Source organism: Beta vulgaris, chromosome 6, assembly GCF_026745355.1.
Source record: "Beta vulgaris subsp. vulgaris cultivar EL10 chromosome 6, EL10.2, whole genome shotgun sequence".
Lineage (NCBI taxonomy): Eukaryota > Viridiplantae > Streptophyta > Magnoliopsida > Caryophyllales > Amaranthaceae > Beta > Beta vulgaris.
In genome coordinates this window covers 11,647,183-11,674,074 of record NC_079207.1, presented here as the reverse complement: position 1 = coordinate 11,674,074, position 26,892 = coordinate 11,647,183, and the positions used below count along the sequence as shown (strand labels likewise).

The window sequence follows — 26,892 nt, the reverse complement described above, 5'->3', positions numbered from 1 at the left end:
TAAAGTTTTATTCTCTCATCTCTTCTTATTATTATTTTAATTATGTTTTCTATTATGTTTATTGTTCTTTTTGCCATGATTAGTGGGTAGTTTTTTTTATCTAAGATTGAGTTGAGCCCTAGTATGGATTGATCATGTAAATTCTTCTCTAATTCCCATGTTATTGAATTATATGTTTAGGGTTTGACAAGATTGTTGTTATTGTCAATTGTACATCTTGATTTAGCCCTAGTTTTATATTATCAACGAAAGTTGGAGTTCAAATTAGGAATATTTGTTCGATGCTAAATTGTTATTTTATTAATTGAGTTCATCAACGAAAGTTGGGTCTTAATTTAGATAGTCTTGTTATTGATTTGAATTCTCCCATGAAAATAGGTGAGAGCTAGAATTAGGAATTGTTTGACATTGGTTCTTAATGCTTCTAATTATGTGTGTAAGCCATGAAAATAGGAGACATGCATGTTAGTTAGGCCTTTTGCTATCACGAAAGGTATTGAGAAATGACCGAGTATTTAGTTTCGGTTCGCGACTGTGCTTTATTACTGAGTCATAAGGGAATGTCAATCTCTCATAAGCTAAAATTGAATAACTGGGATGTGAGTTATGGTTTGGTCAATTCATATTAGTGGTGATGCTTAATCTTAGTGCTTTAATTATCATATTCATATAGTTTGTCATATTTTGTCATTAGTTTAGCCTTTAGTTTATAGATCATTTCTGATCAAATCTGGATTGTGTAACTATTTTATAATCTAAAATCAAATAGTGATTAATCTTGCACCTCCCTGAGTTCGACCCGTATGTGCTACGACACTGTACACTTGCAGTATTAAAATAAAATCCTAACAGGTAGCCCAAAGAAAATTCATCGTACCACGAGGTTTCGAAAAGAGGCCCAAATTATTTGTCATCCAAATGCATACAATGATTAGATGTTATCATTCCTTCAGATGCTGATGTTATAGTGAATAATAGTATCACTAGTAGCTATTCCCTTTTTTTTTTATCATTCTCACTTTATTGCGTGCGTCTTCCAACGCACGTTTTTAAACTTAAATATATTTCATTATATATTAGTAAAATTATAAAAATTGAAATTAATAAAGTACTAATTGAGGCGAATCAAACAAGATCCCAAGTGAATACGTTTCTTTCTAATTAATGGTAAAAGTAAGGTAGTTTGGGACAATAAATTTTTTATAAGGTAGTTTCTCGCAAAAACTTGAAAGTTGAAGGTAGTTTAGGACAAAAAATCCAAAAAACTAAGACAAAACTTGAAGTAATAGAATAACATCTATACAAATATATTAAAAGGCGTGCTAGATAACGTCTATGCCCACGCGACACCATCCTTCTCCACTAGAATTTTTTCACGTGTACAATTAACCAGCAATAATTTAGATTATCATTGTTTAAAAAATATATATGCTCAATCCAAATTCAAACCTCTGACCTTAGGTAAGAATTTCTTACTCACCATCTAAGCTAACACCTTTTGATGATTCATATTTTCACAAAATAAAATTTTGTTTGGAGAGAATTTAGTAATGTGGCAGTCAACTCCTACTTGCAGCCAAGTTTGTTTTTCTTATTTGTTTTTAGCACAAATCTGTTGATTGCATATATAATTTAATTCGCTCATCACTCCTAAATCTTGTCAATATTTTCATTGCACAAAGTTCAATTATTAATTCACTTATTACATAATTAAGTTTTTAACTGAAATCTACCCCTCTCTCTATATGTATATATAACTAATAGTTATGGTAATTGTATGATCTCCAAACTTTTGTTGTTCCTCTTCAAGAAGGTATAGGTAATCTGGCATTTTTTTTTTTATTTTTGTGATAGACGATGGAGCTTTATTTTCCAATTCTCTTTTGTTTATTCAATAGATTCGTTTTCTCTTGGGTTTTTTTTTTGTCAAAAGATTTCTCTAAACAATCAACTCTGCAAGTTAATATGTTCATATTCTTATCTTTTTCCTTTGGTATAGTTATTAAAAGCACACATGTTTTCTCTTTTATTTGTTTTCTAGATAGATTATACCTCAAGAGTTTTGAGTACATCAATTCACTTTTTTTGTTTATTGTACTGATGCTGGTGTGTGAAGTAGTTACTCATGGAACTAATTGTATATGGAGTGTAATTCAATTTGGTCATGTAGTGTTGGGTTAAACTTTGGATAGTGGGAAGAGCAAGTCATGCAATTAAAAAGTTCAACTGATTATGACAAATAGAAAGTTATGATTATGTTAACCAATGACAATTTGGTGGTGAATTTGTTGTTTAGTTAACCAATATCAAAGTAATAATGATTATTGTTTTGATACGCACTTGGTATTACAAATGACAGAAATAAAATAATACGATAAACAATAGAAATGATAGTTAAACCATATAAAAAATAAAGGATAATTAGCACAAACCACCTTAAGTTTTCACTTATTTAGAAACTCCCACCTTCATGTTTTTTTCCCCTAAATTTCCCCCTAAACTTTACAAAACCTTTATAAACTTCCACCACTTAACGGATTTTGCCAAACTCCGTTTATAGTGGGGACCACATCAGTTATTTCTTTTGTTTTTCCCTCCAAACAACTCATGGTGGGTCCCACCACTAACGGAGACTCGGAAGAGGAAAAAATACTTAATGGTGGGAAGAGTAAGACGACACATTTTGGAGAGATGAATGAGGGAAGTGAGTTGTTTGGAAGGAAAAACAAAGAAATAACTAATGTGGATCCCACTAACGGAGTTTGGTAAAATTAAGTGGTGGGATTTACAAAAGTTTTGTAAAGTTTAAGTGGAGAAATTTAGGGAAAAAAAACATAAAGGTGGGAGTTTCTAAATAAGTAAAAATTTAAGGTGGTTTTGTGCAAATTATCAAAAAAAAAACAATAGTCCTCCGGGATAGTCAATAAAGATGGCAATGGGTATGATCTGGACAGAGTCCTCTAGGATCCAGATCCGTTTTTTAGGCAAGGATCCATATCCTACCCGGATCCACTGGGTAATAAGAATGAGGATCAAGATCCGTATGGATCCGGATCCTAAACGGATCCTTGCTTATTGTCTTCAAACTAACCTAATTTTCACAATAATTAAAGATTTTAAATAATAAAGTCATTTAATATTAACCAAAAAATACATTAAAATTTTGAAAAATAACCATTGCAACTACTTACTACTATTCAATTATCAAACTGTAGATTAGTTATCAACCCAATTTTCGAACTTAATTATCCTGTAATTTGGCACGAAAATCACACAATAATTAGAATAGATCTGAAATATAAGCGAAAATTCATTTTACATGTAATAACTAATATTATAATATTATCAAAATATAATATTAAATTATAATAATATTATAAAAATGGGTAAACAAATCTGGGTAATAATTTAGGACCCGATCCAGATCCGTTTTTTCAAGGAGGATCCAGATCCTACCCGAATCCATGTGGTCCAAAATTTGAGAATCCATATCCGTCAAAAATGGATCTGGATCCACATATTCGGGTAGGGTCCATTACCCACTGTCATCTCTAGGATAGTGATGGCCACTGGTGCAGGATGGGTAGGCCGGACCGTGGGACGTAGCGGGCAGGGCTGAGATTTCAAGGCCCATGTCCGGACCGTGAAATTCATGGGTTGGGCGAGCTAGTCTGCGGGCTGAAAAATCTTGGCCCACAACGGTACGTTACCGGTTTTCATGGTTCGAGAAGCAGTTCTGACGATTCGTGGGTCTAGTGAGTTAGATCGGGCTGGCGAGCCGGCATGAGAATTTTTTTTTCAAAATTATTTAATCATTGGAATTATTCATTATTGTTACATTAAATCTTTAAAATGAATGTATACACAATTATTAATATTAATAAATAATTTCATTATTTAAAATTTGATTGAATTATAATACTTCCTCCGTTTTTTTTAGATCTTACACTTTCCTAAAATTGCATGGTTTTAAATAGATGTTACACTTTTTAAAATTTCCTTATTTAGTAACTTTTGCCTTGTGAAATGTCCATATTACCCTCTAACTACCCATTTAAAAATTAAAACACTCTTAATCTACCCTATTAAATCCCTACCTAATCTAATCAGATTTTAACCATTCCACCAAAATTAAAACCCCCAACTACCTTTTCATCTTCCCCATGATAATTTAATAGATTCAACCCCCCTCCCCCAACTGATTCATCCCCCCATTAAAGTTCTTCCTCAACCACTCCACTTCCCTAACCCTAAAACTACGAACTTCATCTTCTCTCTCTCCACTTTCATTTCGCCTCTTCTGATCTTCTCTTCCTCTCTCTACTGTACTTCATTTTCTCTCTCTAGATTTCTTCAATTCCTCTTCAAATCTCCCCTTAAAACTTTCGATTTCTCCATTCTTCTCTTGAAACTTTCGATTTCTCTTCAAATCTCCCCTCAAAAGTTCTTGAAAAAAACCCTAGAAAAATGCCGAAGAATTTTGTGCCTGACCTCCAACCCCTTGTTGACGCCTTGTTCCAAACTGACGACGCTGATGAGTCTGACTCTATTCGCGAGTTGATGCTTGCATTGCAGACTGGGTCTCCTTGGCCAAGGAGGCTCTATGACAGTGGAGATGCAAAGCACTTGCTTCGCCCTTATGCCTTCAAGGCTTTGGGTGTGGTGGTTGATGAGTTTTATTAGGTTACGGGGTTACCAAGGGAATTCCGTCCCTCTTCTTCTTCCAACCCTAAAAAAATGAGTCCCCAAGTTAAGAAGATCTTTGACCCCAGACCTATTTCACAGAGGTTGAGGCCTAGATCTAGGGTTGAGGAAGAAGGGGATGGGGGAAAAGGTAAGGAAATTCTCCGTTCTACCATGAGATTGTTTGTGCTTTAAAGGCTCCGTGTTTTTACACTGTTGGGAAGAATGGTAAAGTTCAAGAGGTGAAGGAGAATGAGAAGGATAAGGGGAAGGAGAAGGAGAAGGAAATTGTGGGGTGTAAGAGGAAGGACAGATGTGAGTGTTTGGGTTGTGCTTCTAAGTCCTTCAACGTCTACGACGATGAAGGCACTGTTTATGCTATGTATGTTGAGTCTGATGGGGGTTTTAAGGTTTTCGATGTGGTTGAAGAACTGCTGGATGATGAGGAGGCTGAGGATGGTGGGGGTGACTTGAAATTCCAATGAGTCCCTGCACTTCATCAGAACTTGATCCTGATACTCATTGCTTCCTTATCAGGAGAAAGGAGAGTACTTTGACTCCCTGAGGTTCTATCATCCTAACTCTTTTAATTGCCTTCTGTTTTTCGTTGCCTTTTAATTAATTTGAGTCCCTGAAATTCCTATTGGTTTGCTGTTGCCTATTATTGGTTGCCTATGAAATTATTTTGGATGAATTGTGTTTTTGGATGCCTATAAATATGTTGCTTGGGGTCTGATTTGGGGTTGCCTATAAATCTGTTGGTTGGGTTATGTTTTTGGTTGGCTTATGTTTTTGGTTGGATCGTGTATTTGGTTGGGTATGAATATTTTTTGGTTGGATTGTGTATTTGGTTGCCTATGATATTTTGGTTGGCTGTTTTTGGTTGCCTATGAAACTGTTGGTTGGGTTCTGATTTAGTGGTCTTCTGTTTTTGGTGTGATTGTGTATTTTGGTTGGCTTATGTTTTTGGTTGCCTTGTGTATTTGGTTGGGTATGAATATTTTTTGGTTGGATTGTGTATTTGGTTGCCTATGAATATTTTGGTTGGCTGTTTTTGGTTGCCTATGAAATGTTGGTTGGGTTCTGATTTTGGTAGGCTTCTGTTTTGGTTGGATTGTGTATTTTGGTTGGCTGTTTTTGGTTGCCTTGTGTATGTGGTTGGCATGTATTGTTGGGAAGCCTATGGGTGTTGGTTTGGATAGGAGGTTTGAGGATGAACAAATGGCTAATGATGTACTTCTGTTTTTGGTTGCCTTGTGTTTTTTGGTTGCCTTCTGTTTTTGGGTGCTGAGTTAAGTTAAGTCCCCCACTGTTTACACAATGAGTCCCTCTTGCTTCCCCCCTTGAGTCCCAAATGTATTTTAAAAATAAAATCCAAATGATGAAGGGACTCATACATTGGGCTTGAAGAGCAATAGATGATTTGCTCCTTATTGGTGTTAAACCAATAAGTTGAGGTTTTAAATCATCCATTGCTTCCTCAATGAGCCATTGAATTAACCCTGATGGATTTTAAAAACACACACCTTACTTTAAACTTGTTGACATGCAAAAGAATAAAAATAACCATAATTGCTTGACTTCATTAAATGCTTGGATCACTGCTTATACAAACCAGTCCTTCAACATGTACAAAATAGTCTAATAACTAAACAAGAACCCCCAAAAAACTTTCTGGTTTGCTTAGAAGTGTTGCTTCATGTTGTCTATAATCTTTAACAAAAAGTAGATCCTGTGTATTTGTGCAAGTAGATCCTTCATCTTCTTCTATACTAGATATATACCAAAAAGTTGCTCCCCATTCTTTTCCTTCATACACAGTGTAGTTATGTTCAAAAAAAACTTGCCACATCTTCTGCCCATTCTACTCTTGATGTGCATCTAAGTAGTCAAATGCTTCTCCTACATTCACAAACCTCTCATTCAAGTATGTAACTGCCTCATCTATCACAGCTTGGTCCACTGTTACATTTTCTGGAAGTAATCCCAATCTCTCTAACTTTCTCTTTGCATGGTGTGGATTCTTGAAATTGTTCCCCCCTTTGCACTTTAGTATTTCTACCATAACATATTGTAATTGCAACCAAGTGTACTTCAAAACTTCTGGGTCAAAGAAATCATAACAGTCCTGGACTCTTAAAATCAGTTCATCTAGGTTCTTAGGAAATGATTGATATTGTAGTGCCTGAATTGCTCTAAAAAACCCCAAGTCTAGCACATTTAAGTCAGGGGACTGAGCTGGCTGATTGATGAGTTGGATATTGAATCCATTCTGAGTTGCTGCTGCAATAAATTGTGGGTCTGATGCATGAATGTGAGGTCTAGCATTGTCTTGTTGTATGTAGATTTCTTTGGACACACCTTCTGGCCAATTCCTCATTATGGCAGGTATGATAGTGTTAACTATCATATCCCTCATAACTGGTAGTGTAACACTTTCAATTGCCTTTGTCAACATAGTACCTGCCCTTCTGTTTTTTGTTGAATACTTAGCTCTTGCATACTCAACAAAAGGGTAGATACCAAATTTCCCATCATGTATCATCCTTCCTCACTGTCCTTAATAGGTCTAGATGTGGACACATGAACATGGCTTTTATTTAAACCTCTTGGACTGACAGCAACTATAAGGGTCATCTTCAGCAGGAAGCAAATAAAACCTTCTCATATCTGGACTTAAATAAAACCACTTCTCATCTATGTGAACAACATTTTGCATGTCAAACAAATTTAGGTGGTTGTGTCCTTGTTGCTGGTAATATGTGTTGTAACACCCACTTCATTCTTTGAATCTTATGATCTTCAGTCAGTTTTGGGTGGGTGCTGCTAGTGTGACTTCTCAGCTTGCCCCGTTTCAATAGACTGTAAACAGTGGAGGGGGGGATTTTAAGATATCCAGCAAATGCCCTTATACTTGTCCTCAGATTAAGTGGGACTGACTGAAGCCATTTGTCATCATATACTTTAAGCTTCCTACCACATCTTCCTGCTTTTTTGTTTCTCACATCTATGGCATGCCCAGCTTCTCTCTGTTTTTTTGCATCTTTCCATATCCTATCTAATGTCATCCTACTTATGCCATGCTTTTTTGCTATTTCTGTTTTTAAACCCCATGCAAATTTACCATTTATTTCAGAGGTAAGTAGGTCATCAACCAACATTCTTCTTTTTGTTAAAGTTAAGTGTTTTTTGGGTTGTTGAACTTACATTGTGTTCTATTTCTGTGTTTTGTTGTTGTGGGTTACCCTGGTGATTTGGTTGCCTGATTGACTGCCATCTGGCTGCTGTTGTACCTCCATCATATCATCCTCTGTGTCATCATCACTGTTGTAATGTGTCCACATCTCATGCATCAGCAACTCATCCTCCATGCCTTCTATTTCCAGCAGCTCTTGAAGGCAAACTCCCCTGCTCCTCCATCATCTGCTGACCCCATCTGTTTATAAGCTGGACCAGATTTTTTGAAGACTGAAGTGTGAAGTTTTTTTGGAAACTTCAGTTCTTAATTAAGTAGGAATTTTTTGTAATTGTTCCTTACAATGTGTGTGCAGTGATTTGTGGGAACAATCTGATTTTTGTAAAGAAACTAAACCATGGTGCTAAATAATATTTTCTCTCACCTCATTTTGGGGAATAAGCCCTCATTTAATTTTTGGGGGTTTATATAGAGGATAGAGTTTGGAAAATGTAGCCTTAAACAATGTTTGAAATGCTGAATTTCAATTTTTTGCAAATTTTCAACTTTATGAAAATTTTGGAGGGAATTGGTTTTGCGGCCAAAATTTTGGCTCCCCTTCCCCTCTCTCATCAGCGTGTAGGTAATAGAGAATTGGAGGGAACCAACTAGTGGTCCTCTTTTCTCTCTCCTCCTTTCCCTTAAACCCCCATGTGCAATGGTCCCACCCCTTTAATCCCCTATACTTATTCTCTCCTAATCACTCCTCCAATTTTTGCCTAGAAAACCACAATTTTTGAAAGTGTAACATCTAAAAAAAAACGGAGGAAGTATATGCAATTTGATTAAAATATATGCAACTTGATTAAGAAATCTGGCCCACAATCTCCCCACCAATTATACGGTTCGAGTTGGGTTGGACCGAGCTTTTTACGGGCCCGACCCACGAAGTGGGCTGGGCTGGATTGGTCCGCACTATTGACCATCTCTACTCCCGGACAACGCTCGGGCCACACACTAATTATAATATGATCGTGGGCCGAGCTGGATTGGTCCGCACTACTGGCCATCTCTGCTCCTGGATAGCGCTCGGACCACACACTAATTTATATAAAATACGCATAGTATTTTAGACTTAGGAGGAGAAATATACTTGATCAAAAACTTTGAACAGCAATAACAAATTAACGAGGAAGAACAGTTACCGTCGCAATAATTAGGAATCTTAAAGATGTAACTAGAAAAAACTAGAGATTATTGAATGGTTGAATCTTGATATGATATGCAGTGAGGTGCAAAACAGGTCAGATGTACAAGAACCAACTGCTAGGCATGGACCACCCCCTCTCACCCCACTCCTCCCATACCACACGTTTCTTTTTCGTGGTCTTCTGAAATTTAGACGACAAAATTCTTCTAGTTTCCCCTTTACCTCTTTTCACTTCGTAGTTTGGCTCTTTGATCACTTTCATATCCATCCCCTTATTATATGTTTTACTGCATCCATTTCATAATAGATGTATTTTTTTCTTATTTGAGCACTATATTAATCGATCAACTTTCACAATTTATCTCACCGTTATCACATAAAACAACATAGTCAAGTAAGATATTGTTAAATTCGTCTCAATGCGAGAATTGCAAATATTAACTTTTTATAATTTTTATTTATATACGATTATAGATATTGATGTACAAACAAGTGTCTTGGCGTACGTGAAAAAATAAACGGTGCATGTAATATCCCTCATAATTGCTTTAAAGCGATTTAGCAGGTTAGTCATTTCAACAATATGTTTCTTTCTTTTATAGATCTCATTTCCTAGCTTACTCCAAAGATACGTGTGCTTGGCTAAGAATAGTCAAGTGATGGGTGACCTCATTAGAAGTTTCTCAGGGTGCACATGAGTGAAAACAATATGCGCCGGAAGAATTTGTTTTGATTATTAAGAGCTGTTGTTCACCCTAAATACGCATTGGTAGACTCGACTTTGTATGGATTGGGTGTTATAATGTATTCATTGTGATTATTTCTAAAATGGAGGTAGTAATTTTTTTTCTATTCATAACTTTACTAACTTCGCCACAAATATATACTCCATATCAATGAGTAACATATATGTTTTGCCTCGTTTATGTCCACCCTTCGTTTTGCTATTTTGCTCCTATAACTTTGCTTTTGTTTTGTTCTTCTTAGCCATCTCATCGCTTTAGAGGAGTATAAGAGGTTGTGGTGGAGCTCGATTGGAGCATTCTGGAATCTTAGGAGTGTAATTTAATTCTTAACTTTTTTGATTGGACTACGTACATACACGGCCCGTTTGGTAGTTGGTCATAAATGGTGGTAATGGGAATGAATTCGTGTGTAAATTTGTGAAAAATATCATTGTCCACTCCCCTGGTAATGCTAATTTATCCTAAAATGTCCACTTTTCTTCTTGTTTTCATTCCCATCCAATATCACCTTGTAGGTGGTAATGAGTGGTAATGAAAATTGCTTCCCCTTGGAGACAAAAACACAAGTTTAGGGGTGAGATTGGTTGTCCATAGAGAAAAATTGTCTCCCCATGGAGATGCTAAGGATACTTCCCTAATAAAATTATACTTGAAATTCATTCCCATTACCGCAATTTATTAACGACTACCAAACGGGCCGACGGTGATTGAGTTGCCTTATAATTGGAATATTATTGAGCATCATACATATTCTCTGTTTTTAAACAAATACGAGAAGTTCATTTATGGTCGAAGTTTACAAAGTTTAATTGTATTTCTTTTAATGTTGTGTAAACCTAACATCGTATGATGTTAGATTTGTTTGATGTACATTTTCAATATATTGACTTTTTAGAAGTTTGACGATCACATAGCTAAAGTTATATATGACCAAGTATATGAGTAATGAATTGGGGATCATGGACGTAAAAGTATTGCATCTGTTAACAAATAAAAGGAGTAACAATATAGGTTTTCTATTCAACATTCATGCATTAGCGTGCGTAACTGCGTATCTACATAATTGTATACTTATCTGCGTTTTTTTATAGTATAACGTTTTGACTTTCACTCTTGCCAATACACAACTTTGATATTAGTATCTCTAATTATATAAATTTTCAAAATCATAAAAAGTTGAAATCTTGTAAATAGATGTTAAGGTAAATCCAATAATTAATATCTTGCATGCTAAAGTTTTAATCATACATTAGTCACAAAATTTCGGTGCAAAGTACATGAATAGTCGGAAAAAGTTAGAAGGTTGCAACTATTATGAAATGGATAAAATATTAAACAAAAAGTATTTGTTTGCATGAGAATGAACATAATAGCTAGACAATTATCTCCATTTACTATTCCATTGTTTACTAGAGTTTCAATCTGAATATGTATTAGAAAAATCAAATTGTTACACAGATTTGAGAATTCTCAAATTATCTTCATATTTGTTGTGGCAACAAAAACTAAGGCAAAGAGTGTGAATATAGATTTTTTTTTGTTTATTTGAATGGAGAGCAAATGCTGTTGTGGAACATGTGTGGAATTGTTGATTTCAACAAGTAGGGTAAAGTAAAAAGGAGTAAATCTTTACCAAATATAATAAATTAGTAAAAGGTATTTTGGAACGACTTTAAATAAAAAAGTATGAAGATCTTTAAAGATGAAAAGGCACACTATAAGTTTTGCAGAGATCCAAAGTTCCAATTAAATTTGTAATATCTTTTATGATTGTTTTAAAGGGATTTAGCTGGTTACTCATTCCAACAAGATGTGTCTTTCTTTTCGATAGTTCATTTCCTATGTTACTTCAGAGTTAAGCGTGTTTGGCTAGGAGTAGCCAGAATGGGTGACCTCATGGGAAATTTCACTAGATACGCATGAGTGAAGACAAAATACGACGGAATAACTTGTGTCGGTTACTAAAAACATTTGTTGGCCCTAGATGTACATTGGTGACGATAAATTCGACTTCGTATGGATCAGATGTTACAAAATTTATCGAGCTTTTGGCTAGCAATATATATATATATATATATATATATATATAATGTATTATTCTTTTTTTGTATATCAAAAATTGAGCATATATAAATTATTCATCACTCGCTTAATACTTCTATAAGAGAATTCAAAGTACCCCCAGACGAGTGGTAAAACACTATTAGCTTGACCACTATCATGGACAATCTTGTAATTTATAATTTCCTGTTTGTGTATTAAAGAAGCTTTATTTATAAATTAATCCCCATTTATGTGTTTGAGATTTTTTTTATTTATAAATCAATCTTTGTTTGTGTGTGTTAAATCTTTTTTTTTGTCAAAAACTACAACTTTGATCTCTATCAAAAAGGAAAAATTGAATGAATAATTATCGTGTTTCGCAAGCTTTTTTCCTTAGAAAGGTGCAACTGGATATTTGTAAGAATCTGTGAAATATGGGCCTGTGCCGCACCCATCACAAGGAAGTCCACTTGACAAGACAAAGGAGGTTCCCTTTAAAACCATATGGCAATAAGGGGAATAACCCCTTTAAAATATAAAATAAATACATCTCTCTTTTTTATCAATGTGGGAAACTACATGTGTTGTTCGCTATACATCATAACTTTAATGCGAAATTCCTATTTAATTTGTGTGTTTAAGACACTCAACCCCTATTTATGTGTTTAATTTGAGACTTGTTATTGACAAATTAATACATGTTTGTATGTGGTAATATACTGGAATTACAAGATTTTACCTAATATATAGTGATAATCAGGCTTATCGCTAGCTAATAGTGTTTTTTCTCATTCTCACCCCAAATGGCCAAACCCTAATCACGAGTTATGTACAACGCGCGAAATGTTACAGAAGGAGGAGCATCTGGAAAGGCGCAAGGGATCAGGAACTAACGTGTAGAACCACACGCATGTCGTTTTTTTTCCCAAAATGGCATCCTAATTTACGAGATGTAACTATTGTAAAGAACAATCCGTCTTGTGTGGACCCGGTTCACATTAAAAATAGCGTGGACCAGGCCTAGACACGTGCCCCACTACAAACTAGTCACTCCCGCTTTCCAAAATCCGATAAGATTCTCTCGCCCTAAAATTTTAACAAAAACAGTTGTTCAGAACAAACATACACTATATCATTTTAAAATACACTATATCATGTCAAAATACACTATTATGTCAAACATTATAACGATCGATTATAATAATTTTGTGTGATATACAAATAAACTACACTATAACATTTCAAAATACACTATATTATGTCAAAACACAATATATCATGCAACACTATCATGTCAAAAAACACAGCAAAACACTATCATGTCAAAATACACTATATCATTTCAAAATACACTATATCATGTCAATATACACTATAACATGCAACACTATCATGCCAAAAAACTCAGCAAAATACTATGATTTTTTTAATAAATTATATCATTTTAAAATACACTAACATGCAACACTGAACGCGGTAAAAACAAAAGGTTGTAATCATTAAAACTCACGTGAAATGGATAAGGTGTATACTAAGTTAGTGTGTACCGAGTTCATATTAGTTTTTTTTTTTTTTTTATGTAAAGAATCAAAGAGAAAGCAAAACTTGCTGTTTTCACTTTGTTTTGTAATTACTAATTAGGCTCTCAGTCAGCCTCAGAGTAGCTCCCGAAAGGGCTGTAGGCCCAAAGAAAGCTAGTAATGCGTAGTTAAAATTGATTGAGGACATCAAGACAACAAGCGTCAAATTATAAGATGAAGAAAGAGCGAGTGTGAACTGTGAACTCTGAATGACTGTCAACTTCTTTTTATTTTTGGTGTTATTTTGCACAGGTGGTTGGTTGAGTTTCACGTATACTTGCTTACTTGGTTATGTACTTATGTTAGGACGTGATGTTACGCGCCATTGATACTGAAGGAGGTTATAGTAAGACAATTTTATAGTAGATGTTTAAAGGTGAGAAGAAATCATCTAGGATCTCTTCACACTAGAGATGGTTGATAGTGCATATCAATCTAGCCCAACACATCTCGTGGGCCGTGTGGGCCGGGCAAGCAAAAAACACTGTCCAGCTCAACTCGAACCGTGAAATTGGTGGGAGGGTTGTGGGCTAGATTTCTTGAGCCCAACCCACTAAAGCCCGCTACTAAAACCGCCCATCCCAGACCACAAAACTGGTCCACCCCGATCCGTGAGCCGGACCAGCCCAATCCAAGTAAATATTGAACCAAAATGTGTATATTTTAATCAAATTGTATATATTTATATCAAATTGCATATATTATCATTCAATCAAATTTAAAAATAATGAAATTATTCATTAATATTAATAATGTATATATATTTTAATTCATTTTAAAGATTTTCTGTAACAATAATGAATAATTTAAACGATTGTATAATTCCAAAAAAAGTTCTTATGCCAGCCCGACCCAGCCCACTAGACCCACAATCCATCAAAACCGCCTCACGAAACGTGAAAACCGGTAACAGACCGATGTGGGCCAAGATTTTTCAGCCTGCGGACCAGCCCGTCCAACCCATGAGTTTCACGGTCCAAACCTGGGCCATGAAATCTCAGCCAGCCCACTACGACCCATGGTCCGGCCCGCCCAGCCCGCACTAGTGGCCATCACTACTTCACACAAAGTCCTAACTTAGAAGTCCGTTAAAATCAGACAACTCACATATAACCCACCCAGATTAATGTTTGAGGTAGGAATTAAAATCTAGACTTTGTTAGGGAAGATGGAAAAATTCACCACTTGAGCCTACCTCATTTCATGTTTATTTCACTATATAATGTTATATGAAGATATGTATTTTACGTTATTTCGTGGGACTTTGGCGGTGTAAGTTATATCCTTTCTCCATGCCAAAAATAACGCAACACTTGAGTTTTCACAGTCTTCAATGCACAAATTGGAGTCTTTGACCATGAATATCTTTAGTATGTATTGATAAAAAAAATATCAAAAAATTATTTGTTGAAATTACACATTAACATGAATTTAAAAATCTCACATGACCATATTATTTTATATAATGGTGAAAATTTATAGTCAAATTTTGTAAAATTTGACTCTAAAAATGCAAATTTTGCATTTTTTATAGGGGAAGAAATATAAATCAACTTACAGTATATATGACTTAAAATGTAGTAGGTATTAAAAACTTAAAATTTTCTAAGCATATGATTGTTTAAGTTCTTCCAAAACCTTGCTAAAAGATGTTGGGTTTATTTCAATATGGGTATGTTTTTTACCACTTATTTTTGTTTATTTGAATTTATTTTTTCTTATACGGACTGATAATAAATTGAACAAAACTATTAGTATGAAACACAAAACAATATGAAGATAGTACTTAAAAGGGGATAAATTAGCTTAGGAAAGACTTAATCCTATTTAGTTTATACTTCACGTTATATGTTTATTAGCTTATTTTGGGAAAGAATCATCAAGTTACAGGTTGAAAAATCGAAGTAAGATATTTGTAAATCAGGCTCATAAAGATAGAATATATTCATTGAAAACAAGGGTGGGTTCTAATGAAAAGAACCAAAAGAAAAAAAGAAATAGGGAGTTTTTTCAAGTTGGCCAAGCACTTATTCTTGACCAAGTACTCTCTATATCTGATTTTATACATTTATACTAATAATAATAATAACAATAAAAACAGTAACAACAATAATATATTACTATAAAAAGGGTGGGAAAGATAATAAAAAATTCAAAGGAATACTTGAACAAGCCTAATTTGAGAGTCTGCTTGAACAATACTTAAAAGAAAAATCTTGAGACAAACACCTAAAAAAACTCAAATGGCAAAGAGAAGGTATTGTGTCAGACCGTCCGACCATAATCTTTGGTCGGACGATTTTTAGTTGGTTTCAATTTTTTTTCAGTTGGTTTCAAAAAAAATTCAGTTGGTTTCAATTTTTTTTTCAGTTGGTTTCAAATTTTTTTCAGTTGGTTGCAATTTTTGTTCAGTTGGTTTTAAATTTTTTTCAGTTGGATGTAACTTACCTCTAAATGAAAGTAACTTACCTCTAAATGAAAGTAATTTACCTCTAAATGAAAGTAACTTACCTCTAAATGAAAGTAATTAAGTTACCTCTAAATGAAAGTATATAGTTTTCTCGATGGAGATAAGAGATGAAATCTAGGTCGTTGATGTTAGACATCCCATAGTAAGGATCGTCCCACGTGCGGCCATGAGCACTGAGTTTGAATGAGAGTTTCTTTGGAAGAGGTGGGTCAATGGAACTAAAGGGTTTTTCATTGTGGGTCGAGAACAAAATGACGCGAAGGAAGCGAGGAGAGAGAAGGATGGTTTTTGTGGATTTCAATAGTTTGGTGGACATTGAAGGACTTTGGGATGAAGCTGATTGTTGGGACTTGGGAGAACCGACATTGAAGGAATTTCAGAATCTCTAATTTCTTTTGTGAATATTTTGGGCTCAGCCCGTCCGACCAAACACATTGGGTCAGACGATCTGACCCAATAGTTTCACAATGGCAAAAGTCCAAAACGAATTACCTCCTAATCTCTGCGTTTATGAAAAATTTACTGAATTGTCTTATAACAAGAAGCAAAGAAATTGGAAGAAGTTGGTGGGAGAAATAAAAAATCTGGAGTTAAGGAGAGAGAAACAACTACTCCTTCCGTTTAATTTTAATTTACTCATTTTATTTTGAGAGAGAACCAAGGAGGAAGTGCAAAAGTATGAAAGAGAAACTGAAAAGGTGGAGAGAGAAACTGAAAAGTGAGAGAGAGAAACAAAAAAAGTACTTCCTCCGGTTCAAAATAGATGATACATTGTCTATTTATGGGTGTTTCAAAATAGATGATACATTGTCTATTTATGGGTGTTTCAAAATAGATGATACATTGTTTTTTTTTCCTTATTGAGTAACTTTTGCCTTACACTTTTACCATTTTACTTAATTAATACATGTGGTCCCCAACTTTTTCTTTCTCCCTCCTCTTCACATGGGACCACTAGAATTAATCTACCTCCCTTTATACTACTTAAACATACTTATGAAATTTTGCCTAGGAGTCCATTTTAATCACAATGTACCATCTATTTTGAAACGGAGGAAGTAGGTTAAAATATTAAAAAGTGAATGACATGGGTGGAAAAAGAGGAGAAAGTAGATATGATATGTTACCAATAATAGAAAAAGCAACAATGTGTAGATTAAAAAGAAAAAGACTAAAAAGAAAAGTGTGTAGATTAAAAAGAAACGGATGGAGTATGAAGTAATGAGATGTGGATAATAAAACAAAAATTATTGATGTACCTACTACCTCGTCTCTCAAAATAGAAAATCGATGTTAGTAATTTTTGTAAAATGTGTACCCAAAAAGAAAAGTAAATAATTTATGTGAAACCGAGGAAATACTCCACAATCCACATGGATAGCCAAGTCTGTATAGGCTATACTAGAAAGAAATCACCATTGCGTTTGGTTTGTGTTTTGTTTTTTTTTTACATGAAAAAATTACCAAAAGAAATACTATATTGCTATCAACTAGATTTAATGGGGATTGTCTAATATTGGTTGGTGTAGTTGATTGAGGATTTGCCTTGTAATCTTAAGGTCGATTGTCGAATCCTCCCAACTGCAGTACTAGGGGATAAGGATTCCTTTTATCTTTGCCCCTGCTCTCAAGTATCTTACCTGCAAATGTTAAATAAGAAAGTCGTGCATGTTAAAGTCTAGACATGGTCTTTTTCCTTACCATGTAAATAAACGATTTAAGGGGATTTTGGTTGATTTTTTCAAAGAAATAGGTACAAATAGAAGTTAGGTCACTCTTCTTTCAAGATAGTAACTTAACGAATCAAGACCAACCAACAACAAAGTAAATAAACTTTCGTAGTGGAAATAGTATGACTCTTTTTCGAGAGGTAGTAGTAATGTGCTACTCTATTGAGTTTTTCAAAAAATATAAGCTATAGAGTAAAAAGAAAATTCAGCAAACATAAATTTGAAATTATCAATGACGATTTGCATAATCCAAGGCCTTTAATCTTATCCAAGGATAAGATTAAAAGGCTTTAAAGATTCAAATCACCACTTGGCCATCATGTTTAATATAGAAATTCTAAATTTTATGAGATTGAGTCCGCATGAGGTCATTTCTAAATCCCCAAACATCCGTAACAATATTTTACGTAGAACCAAATTTTTTTTTTTTGGTAAGAAGAAGTGGCATGGACCCTGCTCGGGTTTTAATGGGCCAGACACTTGAGAGTAAAGGGGAAGAGTAAGAGAAATTCCTATTCCATACCCTCAAAGTGACTCTAGTGGAAATTGAACCCTCAACCTTGAGATTAACAGGATGTTCTCCTTACTATTAAATCAAATACGAACCAAACTAATATGCTTGATTTTGGTTGAAATTATCAAGGTACAATACTACATAGAATGGTATGAAAATGAGAATGTTATACAACTGAATTGGAAATATATTGTTATTATCATTTTAATATTACCTATTTGTCTTTATTAAATTACTTTTGAAGGGACTTTTATAAATAAATTAAAAAATGGATTAATTTCCTTTTTGAAAAGCAAAAAAAAAAAAAAAGAAAAAGTGTGAAAAGAGTGATGATCATAGCCACAAAAACGTCCAAGTGGACACACATGAAAGTGAACTCGTGGGTCTATATATACGAAGCCAAGAAAAACATTTGAGTCACCATTCTCAACTTCTAACTCATAATTCATAAGAGAGAGAAAAGTAAGAAAAAGGCAAAGAGGTTCCCAAATTAGAGCTTTCTAGTTCTTCTAGGACTCTCATTTCCTCACTCTTCTTCTTCCTCTTTCTCTCTCTCTGTTTTTCTCTCCCAGAAAACAAAAATAAAACAGATCCTAAATTCACGGTTTTTTCAATTGAAATTTTTGTAAGAAAAATCTAAAAATGTTCATCGATAATTTCAAGGTAGAAAGCCCAAATGTTACCTACACTGAGAATGAAATTCATTCGGTTTATAATTATGAAACCACTGAATTGGTTCACGAAAATCGCAAAGGTTGCGGTTATCAGTGGATCGTCAAACCTAAATCTGTCAAATATGAGTTTAAAACTGACACCCACGTCCCTAAACTTGGGTAATTTTTTATTATTTTTTCTGGGTTTTTTTTATTTAATAAAAAAATAATAATAATATTAACGAGATTATTGATATATAGATTTATTGTTGGTGGTTTTTCAGGGTGATGTTGGTTGGATGGGGTGGCAACAACGGTTGTACCCTCACCGGTGGTGTCATCGCTAACCGCGAGTAAGCTTCCTTTTTTTCTATCCCTTTTAGCTTATCGTAGATGTGTTGCATGTTGGGTAGGGATTAATGTTTTATACTTTTTTCGTTTTAAATGCATTAGATGAATATTTTATATCTCACAAAGAATACCCTTGTTGCATTTAAAACGAAAAGGAGAAAGAGGCAGGAGTTTACATTTTTTAAGACAACTTGAGTTAGATTTGTTTAATTGATGAAAAATGATCATTTGATTGATTTAAATTTAATTTGAACATGATAGTGGACCCATCATTTTTGTCATATAAAATTAGATATGAATAAAATGTGATTAGATATGAATAAAATGTGGACTCATGTTATACGAGAGACGTAAACATGCAACAATGTGGACCCATGTGATACGAGAGAGAACAAACCTTAAAAAAGAGTAAGCATGTAATAAGTGGACCCATGAGATACGAAAAAGAACAAACCTTTAAAAGAGTAAACATGCAATAAAGTGGATCCATGTGATACGAGAGAGAATGAACCTCAAAAAAGAGTAAACATGCAATAAGTGGACCCATGTGATACGAGAGAGAATGAACCTAAATATAGTGGACATGCAAGTGTTAAGGTTAGTGTAAAATGTCGATGTTAGGCTTGTTGAGAAACAGAGCAATTATGTGTCTGGTACTTGACTGATTGATGGACATGCAGGGGAATTTCGTGGGCAACAAAGGACAAGATTCAGCAAGCCAATTATTTTGGATCCCTAACTCAGGCATCCTCAATTCGTGTTGGTTCTTTCAATGGAGAAGAAATTTATGCTCCTTTCAAGAGCCTCCTTCCTATGGTATAGAATTCTCTATCTTGCTATATACCCTCGTTTTTATATTAAACTAGTATTTGGACTAGGGCGTTGTTCCGGGTTGGTACTGTTTTACAAATAGTTGATATGTATTTTTTCCCATTCGCATTAAGATGTATTAAGTAAAACTCAACATTTAAAAGGTACAACTTAAAACATGATTAAAAGTTGGTTAGGATGGTAATTGTATCATATATAATTGCAAAAGGTCACGGGTTCAAATTTTATTGCAAACTAATTTCACTTTTGTTATTGACATGACTTGTCACTTGTGTACACATTGGACAATTCTATTGGAGAATAGATGTGCCACGTGGCGTGTATATATTGTGTGGAGGTATCATGTGGCGTGTATACATTTTCACGCACGTCTTTTAATATATTTGTGTAGATGTCACTTGGTAGGAGTATTGTGAATAAATTTCTAAAATAAATTTTAGCTACTACTACTACTATTTACTTTTACAAAATTTCTATATACGGTGCGTCAAACTAATAGTTGATGATGCGAACATAATGCATATGTGGTGTTAGTGACAAGTATTAGTAAGGTTATAATGAGGTTATTGCTAATGCATGTCTTAATGGGGTTACCCCGTGTTAACCATTGGAAAGAATCTTGACTTGTGATCACTTTGTGGGTGATGTGCTGGTTGCCACTCTTATGCATGCTTCACTATATTCCCTAAAAAGCTTGTGAATAATTGAAGGGGCGTATGAGAGGATGGTCAATATCGACGATTAGATTTCCTTTCTGTTATATCAACTTGTACAACTAGTCTAAATTGACAGTAATACAACTTCACTACGTAAGATCCTCATATGAGGCAATTGATCCCATCTTGGTAAAGTTGCTAATGAGAGTAATTAGTAGGCTAATGATGATGACCATGCATGAACTTTACAAAAGTGTTGTACTGTATATGTAATATCTAACAAGATGAAAAACATGTTCATTTCTTTAAATGTTCGATACTTCTCGTTTAGTTTTTCAGGATTAGTTAATTAAGATGCACTTTTGCTTGAGGATATGATAATGAAGTGACATGAAATTGGAATGAAACAGGTGAACCCAGATGACATAGTGTTTGGGGGTTGGGACATAAGTGACATGAATTTGGCAGATGCGATGACCAGGGCAAAGGTCTTGGACATTGATTTGCAAAAGCAATTGAGGCCCTACATGGAGCACATGATTCCCCTCCCTGGAATTTATGATCCTGTTTTATTGCTGCCAACCAAGATTCTCGTGCTAATAACATCATTAAGGGCACTAAAAAGGAGCAAGTTGAGCAAGTCATTAAGGACATCAGGTGATTGTTTAATTAATTATTTCTACTTAATTTACTGTTTAGTAGAGGTTTTTTCTTTTTTTAATCGGTTCTGTTTAGTGTTTACTACCCTTTTGCAGTCAAATTTGTTGTTTATTGTACCTGTGCACATGGAATCCTGTACATGTTTTGAACACTTGGACATTTCGATGTAGGCAATAACATAAAAAATCTTTGGAAAGTGGTTGAATTCACATAAAAAAGTAGTTGCCCTTCACAGGATTGCGTAAATAGGAAATATAGTATGTAACTAGACTTAATCACTCAAAATCACATAAAGGTCAGCTTTGTACTAGTGTGTTTTTTTGGGGGGTGATTGGGGTGACTAAACTTTGCTGTATGCAACTTTGTGGAAAATTATGATTGGAATTGTGGGAGATTTTATGCTTACAATTTTCTAATAAACTTGAAGGGAGTTCAAGGAGAAGAACAAAGTGGACAAAGTAGTGGTGCTTTGGACAGCAAACACAGAGAGGTACAGCAATGTGGTGGAAGGGCTGAATGACACCACAGAGAACCTGTTGGCATCCGTTGAAAGGAACGAGTCCGAGATCTCACCATCGACTTTGTTTGCACTTGCTTGTGTCCTTGAAAACATACCTTTCATCAATGGTAGTCCTCAGAACACCTTTGTCCCTGGACTCATAGAGCTCGCCACTAAGAATAACAGTTTAATCGGAGGAGATGACTTCAAGAGTGGTCAGACTAAGATGAAATCCGTGCTTGTGGATTTCCTTGTTGGGCTGGTATTAAGGTATCCTTTCCTCACTCCTATTACTAGTAAAGATAAGTGGATTGTTGTGAACAATTACTGATTTAACATATGAAATGGCAGCCGACATCAATTGTGAGCTACAACACTTGGGAAACAATGACGGATGAACCTTTCAGCACCTCAGACCTTCAGGTCTAAAGAGATATCAAAGAGTAATGTGGTTGATGACATGGTTGCTAGTAATGGTATCTTGTATGAGCCTGGTGAACACCTGATCATGTGTTGTCATTAAGGTATACATACATACATAATTTTCAGAGAATAAATGTGTTTCTGGTGTTGCTGGTACATTACCTCTTGAAAGTCAGACTAATCTTTTTGGGGTGTTATGTGTGAAATTTTGCAAATGAAGTATGTTCCATATGTGGGAGACAGCAAGAGAGCCATGGATGAGTACACATCCGAGATATTTATGGGCGGAAAGAACACCATCGTCCTGCACAACACCTGTAGAGACTCTCTCTTGGCTGCACCGATTATCCTCGATTTGGTCCTCCTTGCTGAGCTTAGCACCCGCATTGAATTCAAGGCTGAAACAGAGGTAATTAGTCTTATTGATGATCTATTGATCATGGAGTGATTGGTCATGTTTCAATTTGGTCATATTCATTTATGGTAATTGGTTTCTGCAAATTGCAGGACAAGTTCCACTCCTTCCATCCAGTTGCTACCATACTCAGTTACCTTACTAAAGCACCTTTGTAAGTTCTATTCCCCTCTTGTTGATTGCTTTTGCTTCTTTTTTTGGGCTTACAGTTACTAGTAAGTATATTGTCAATTTAAGGCGTCAAATCTTGCCGGTCAAATCCAAGAGTAATATCGTGAGTAATTTGAAGGTGGTGCACAAGAAAAAGCCCACATGAAACATCATCAAAATGACTTTTGTTGTTATTTTGGGGGGAAAGTGACAGGTATACTAGCGCTTCTGCGGAAATATAGGGCTATTTTAGAAGGCTTAAAATTTTTTACCCCCTTTTAACTTATTCAAATTGCCATCGTGATAGTTGATACCATATGGCTATATGCACCAGTATTAAATAACGAGTTTCATAGTTACATGGGATCACCGTAAGTACATGTCAGATCCTTGACACTCACATGGACTCGGACACTTGGATACTTCATTTTGGGCCAAAATCATTGAAAATTTTCATAAATTAGTCGAGTCAGAGATACTTGGACACATACGTGTCAGACATGATACAAGAGTCTAGTGCCCACTATGCTTGTCATTGATGCTTATAATATGACTATGCTCTCTTAAAAAGTCATTAGTCAATATTGCCTTTTGCTAAAGCTTAAGTAATCAAACTTGTTATACCATATTCAGAAAATTTATCGCAAGTTGTGTACTAAAAAGTTGAGATCTTGAACAATTTGATAGGTTCCACCGGGCACTCCTGTGGTGAACGCGCTCTCGAAACAGAGGGCAATGCTGGAGAACATTATGAGGGCATGCGTCGGTTTAGCTCCCGAGAACAACATGATTCTCGAGTACAAGTAGAGTAGCATCTACACAAGCAGCACAGCAGCAGCAGCAGCCGCCACAGCCACAGCCACAGCCACATCCCCCAAAGGGCGCTTCGCAAATAAAAGAGACGTTGATCTGGAAGTTGTTAATTTGTGCTTATTGCTGTTGTGTTTTCGCATTAGTGACTGGAAAGGCAGCACCCATTAATGAAATTTTAGCTTTGTGGTGGTCTTGCCCCTTTTTTTCTGTCTTCATTATTTCTGTTTTAAAATGTTTCTTAGGTCCATCAACTTTTCCTGGTAGTGGATCCCTTGTCCGTCTTTGTAATGTATAGTTGTTGGTGTTAGCAATATTGAGAGTAATGCAGTTTTTCTTGCTTAGCTTAATCTATGTAATTATGGAATTATTAAGTATTGCCTAAGTTTGCTGTGGTTACCTTAAGCTCTAATTTTTTTCATTGAATATATATGCTGTTGTCAAAAATATAATTGGAAAAATTGATTCTAATAATTCAATTTTTTGGTCATTCGCTCAAAATAATCTTACCTTTAAATTATTATTTAATAATCTAACCTTTGACTTTTTTAATTTTTAATGCACCTAAGTGAGTGGAAACCGGAGAAAATGTAACATTTGCAATGTTGACTCTTGGGTTTTAATTTCCCTCCCAAAATGCTCAACCATCATAGTCAGATCTCAAACTCTTCTCTCTCTTCTATCTCTATCAGAGTGAAATTGGCGGGAGTTCTTCCATTTTTGCACCTTCAATTGAAGTGAATTACATAGCGACATTGGTGAAGTGAAAGCTGGAGTAACTGAAGAAAGGGAGTTCAATTTCGAACTCAAAAATCATATTTTCCGGTAATTTTGTAACCCCATATATAATATTCTTCAATTTTGTAAAAAATTGAAATTTAAGACTAAACCCTAGTTTTCTGAAGATGCGAATTGTTTGATGACTGAAATTGCCTAGAATGATATGTTGGAGATCGATTTGTGGGTTTTCAAATTAAGGGCTAATACCCAGTTAAAGCTGCGTTTTTTCCCTTGTTTTGAAATTGTTGGTTTTTATTTTGTGATGTTTTTTGTGTTCTTTTTTTGCTTCTTTATTTTTTTCCTGACTTTGGTAGGTTAGAATAGCTACCGGTATTACCTTGATGTTCCACCAGTTTTTAAGAATGAAGCTAATGGAGACTTAGTGTATGAGGGAGGGAAAGGTAGGACTTTTGATACATACCCTAATTTAGTTTGTTGGTGGGACTTACTTGAGCTAGCTAAGAAGTGTGGGGATTATGAGAAAGTGGGAGCACTATATTATTTGGTCTCAGGTAGAAGGTTGGTCAATGGTCTTGTGAGGATTGTGGAAGATAAAGATGTTGTGGAGTTGGGTAAAGTGGTAATGAACAATGGGTCTGTAGAAATATATGTGTTACATGGAGATAAGTTGCCTAATTTACAGAAGAATCCAACAGATGTTGTACTTGGTTTGGGGTATAGGGAAAAGCTGAAACCAAGGAGGGACCCACAAAACATTGGTCCCACAAAAAAGATGTTGCCACATCATCCACACACTCAAACCTTAGTTCAGTCAATAAAAGCAAATCAAATCCTTTGTTGGACAACAGTACCTCACAACAGCTCAATAACTCCCCTCTTAAAACCACCCCAGCAACCAAAACAGTACCTCCTACAGCTAAACCTCCTCCTAAAGCTAAAATTCATGTTTCTAACACCCTTTCACAGACAAGACCTCCAAAACAGTACCTAAAGCCAAAACTCCTGCTGTATCTAAAACCTTTCAAAGACAAATCCTCCTAAGGTTAATCCAGTTCCACATATAGACAAATCTAAAAGTAAATCTGATTCACAAAAAACCCATCCTCACAGCACAAGAACTTCTTTCCTAGATGCATATGAATGGGTAGATCCTAGGTCTGAATATCCATTGACCTGGGATGAGTTAATCAGTGATTTCAGTGATGGAAGTGATTCTGATGATCCTAATTTTGAGCTAGACAATCTAGGGAAGCACAAATCTAGATCAGTTGGTGGGGAGAAAAGTATTGATGATGACGACGAGTTGACTGATTTTGATGAAGAGGATGATAATTTAGAAGAGCAGGATGTACAATTGGAGGATGATCTTGAGCTAGAGGGTGAAATTCTTGAGCTTCAGTCTGCAAACTTTGAATCAGATAATAGTGATGATGAATATTGGACAGCTAGGGATAGAGTGAAGGCTGCAAATCTTAAATTTGTTGAATTAGCTCAACAGTTGCAAAGGGAGACAACTGAAGGAAAGCTTGTTGGTAGTGGTATGTAATGCTAGGAACCTGCTAGGGAAGAGGGATAAAATGTTGATGATATAATAGCATTTATGAGGACAGTGATGAAGAGATTCACACCCCACCTGAGAGTGGAGATGAAGAGCAGGTGGGAGAAGAAGAATCAGGCATACTAGTGAGTGAGAACACTGACTTTAGTGTGTTCAAATGGAAAGTTGGACAAAGATTTGCCAACAGGGACTCATTCAAACAAGTTGTTGCTAAATATGGGATCTTACAGGGGAGAAATGTGAGCATTGTAATCAGTGACAAATCTAGACAGCAGATATTAGGTGTTAAGTGTACTGAAGGGTGTTCCTTTTATTTGTATGCTTCATGGGACTCTAGGAGAGCTACCCTAGTGGGGAAAAGAGCTGTGTCATAGAAATATGAAAAAATAGGCAACTTAAGTCAACTTGGGCGGCAAGGCAATTTCTTGAGGTTTTCAAAGCTACACTTCACTGACCTGCCAAAGAAATCATGGAAACTGTTAGAAGGGCATTCAAGGTGGTTGTGAAAAAAGACTTTGCCTACAAAACTAAGTATGCAGCTCATAAGCTTCTCCATGGGTCAATGCATGAACATTATCAGAAAGTTGGTGGGTATTTGGAGGCTTTGAAGGCTAGTAGTCCTGCAATCACAATCACATATGGTAAAATGTTGGGGAAATTTTGGGGATAATTTGAATTTGGGGGAAAATTTCAAAAGTTTAGGGAAGGAAAATTAACTTACAGGCCATAAAGGGCAACCATAAAACTTCATTCACAATCACTAGTAGAATAAATGTTATTTGCTGCGGTGATATTGCTTCGATTTTACCTATACGCAGCAATATAACGCGCAAAAAAAAAATATAAATTGACAATATTGCTGCGGTTCCCGCCCAAAACCGCAGCAATATTGTCTAACAAATACTTTTTAAAAATAATGTGGGGCCCTGAGCCTAATATTGTTTTTAATATATTGCTGCGGTCCTATGTGGAAACCGCAACAATATTAGGCTCC

The 26,892-nt window shown here is 35.3% G+C and overlaps 2 protein-coding genes and 1 long non-coding RNA gene across 3 annotated transcripts; 2 read left to right on the top strand and 1 right to left on the bottom strand.

Moving 5' to 3' along the window:
- Positions 1-6,547: 6,547 nt before the first annotated feature.
- Positions 6,548-7,228, bottom strand: LOC125498880 (uncharacterized). Its single transcript, XM_057395671.1, has one exon. It carries the CDS (start codon positions 7,226-7,228, stop codon positions 6,548-6,550), a length of 681 nt encoding a protein of 226 aa, XP_057251654.1.
- An 11,339-nt stretch (positions 7,229-18,567) lies between these two features.
- On the top strand, positions 18,568-22,147 carry LOC104895707 (inositol-3-phosphate synthase). Its single transcript, XM_057395905.1, is given in 6 exon segments — positions 18,568-18,984; positions 19,089-19,157; positions 19,836-19,971; positions 21,053-21,206; positions 21,209-21,299; positions 21,730-22,147. Coding segments are annotated over 6 exon segments (1,044 nt in total). The 5' UTR covers positions 18,568-18,793; the 3' UTR covers positions 22,133-22,147.
- Positions 22,148-22,311: 164 nt separating this feature from the next.
- LOC130591918 (uncharacterized) lies at positions 22,312-24,089 on the top strand. Its single transcript, XR_008969865.1, has 3 exons — positions 22,312-22,325; positions 22,445-22,633; positions 22,732-24,089. It is a non-coding gene; the product is annotated as an uncharacterized LOC130591918 (long non-coding RNA).
- The last annotated feature ends 2,803 nt before the right edge of the window (positions 24,090-26,892 follow it).

Bases quoted from the DNA above. Each gene is read 5' to 3' on its own strand.
- LOC125498880 (XM_057395671.1), bottom strand. From the start codon at position 7,228: ATGATACATGATGGGAAATTTGGTATCTACCCTTTTGTTGAGTATGCA.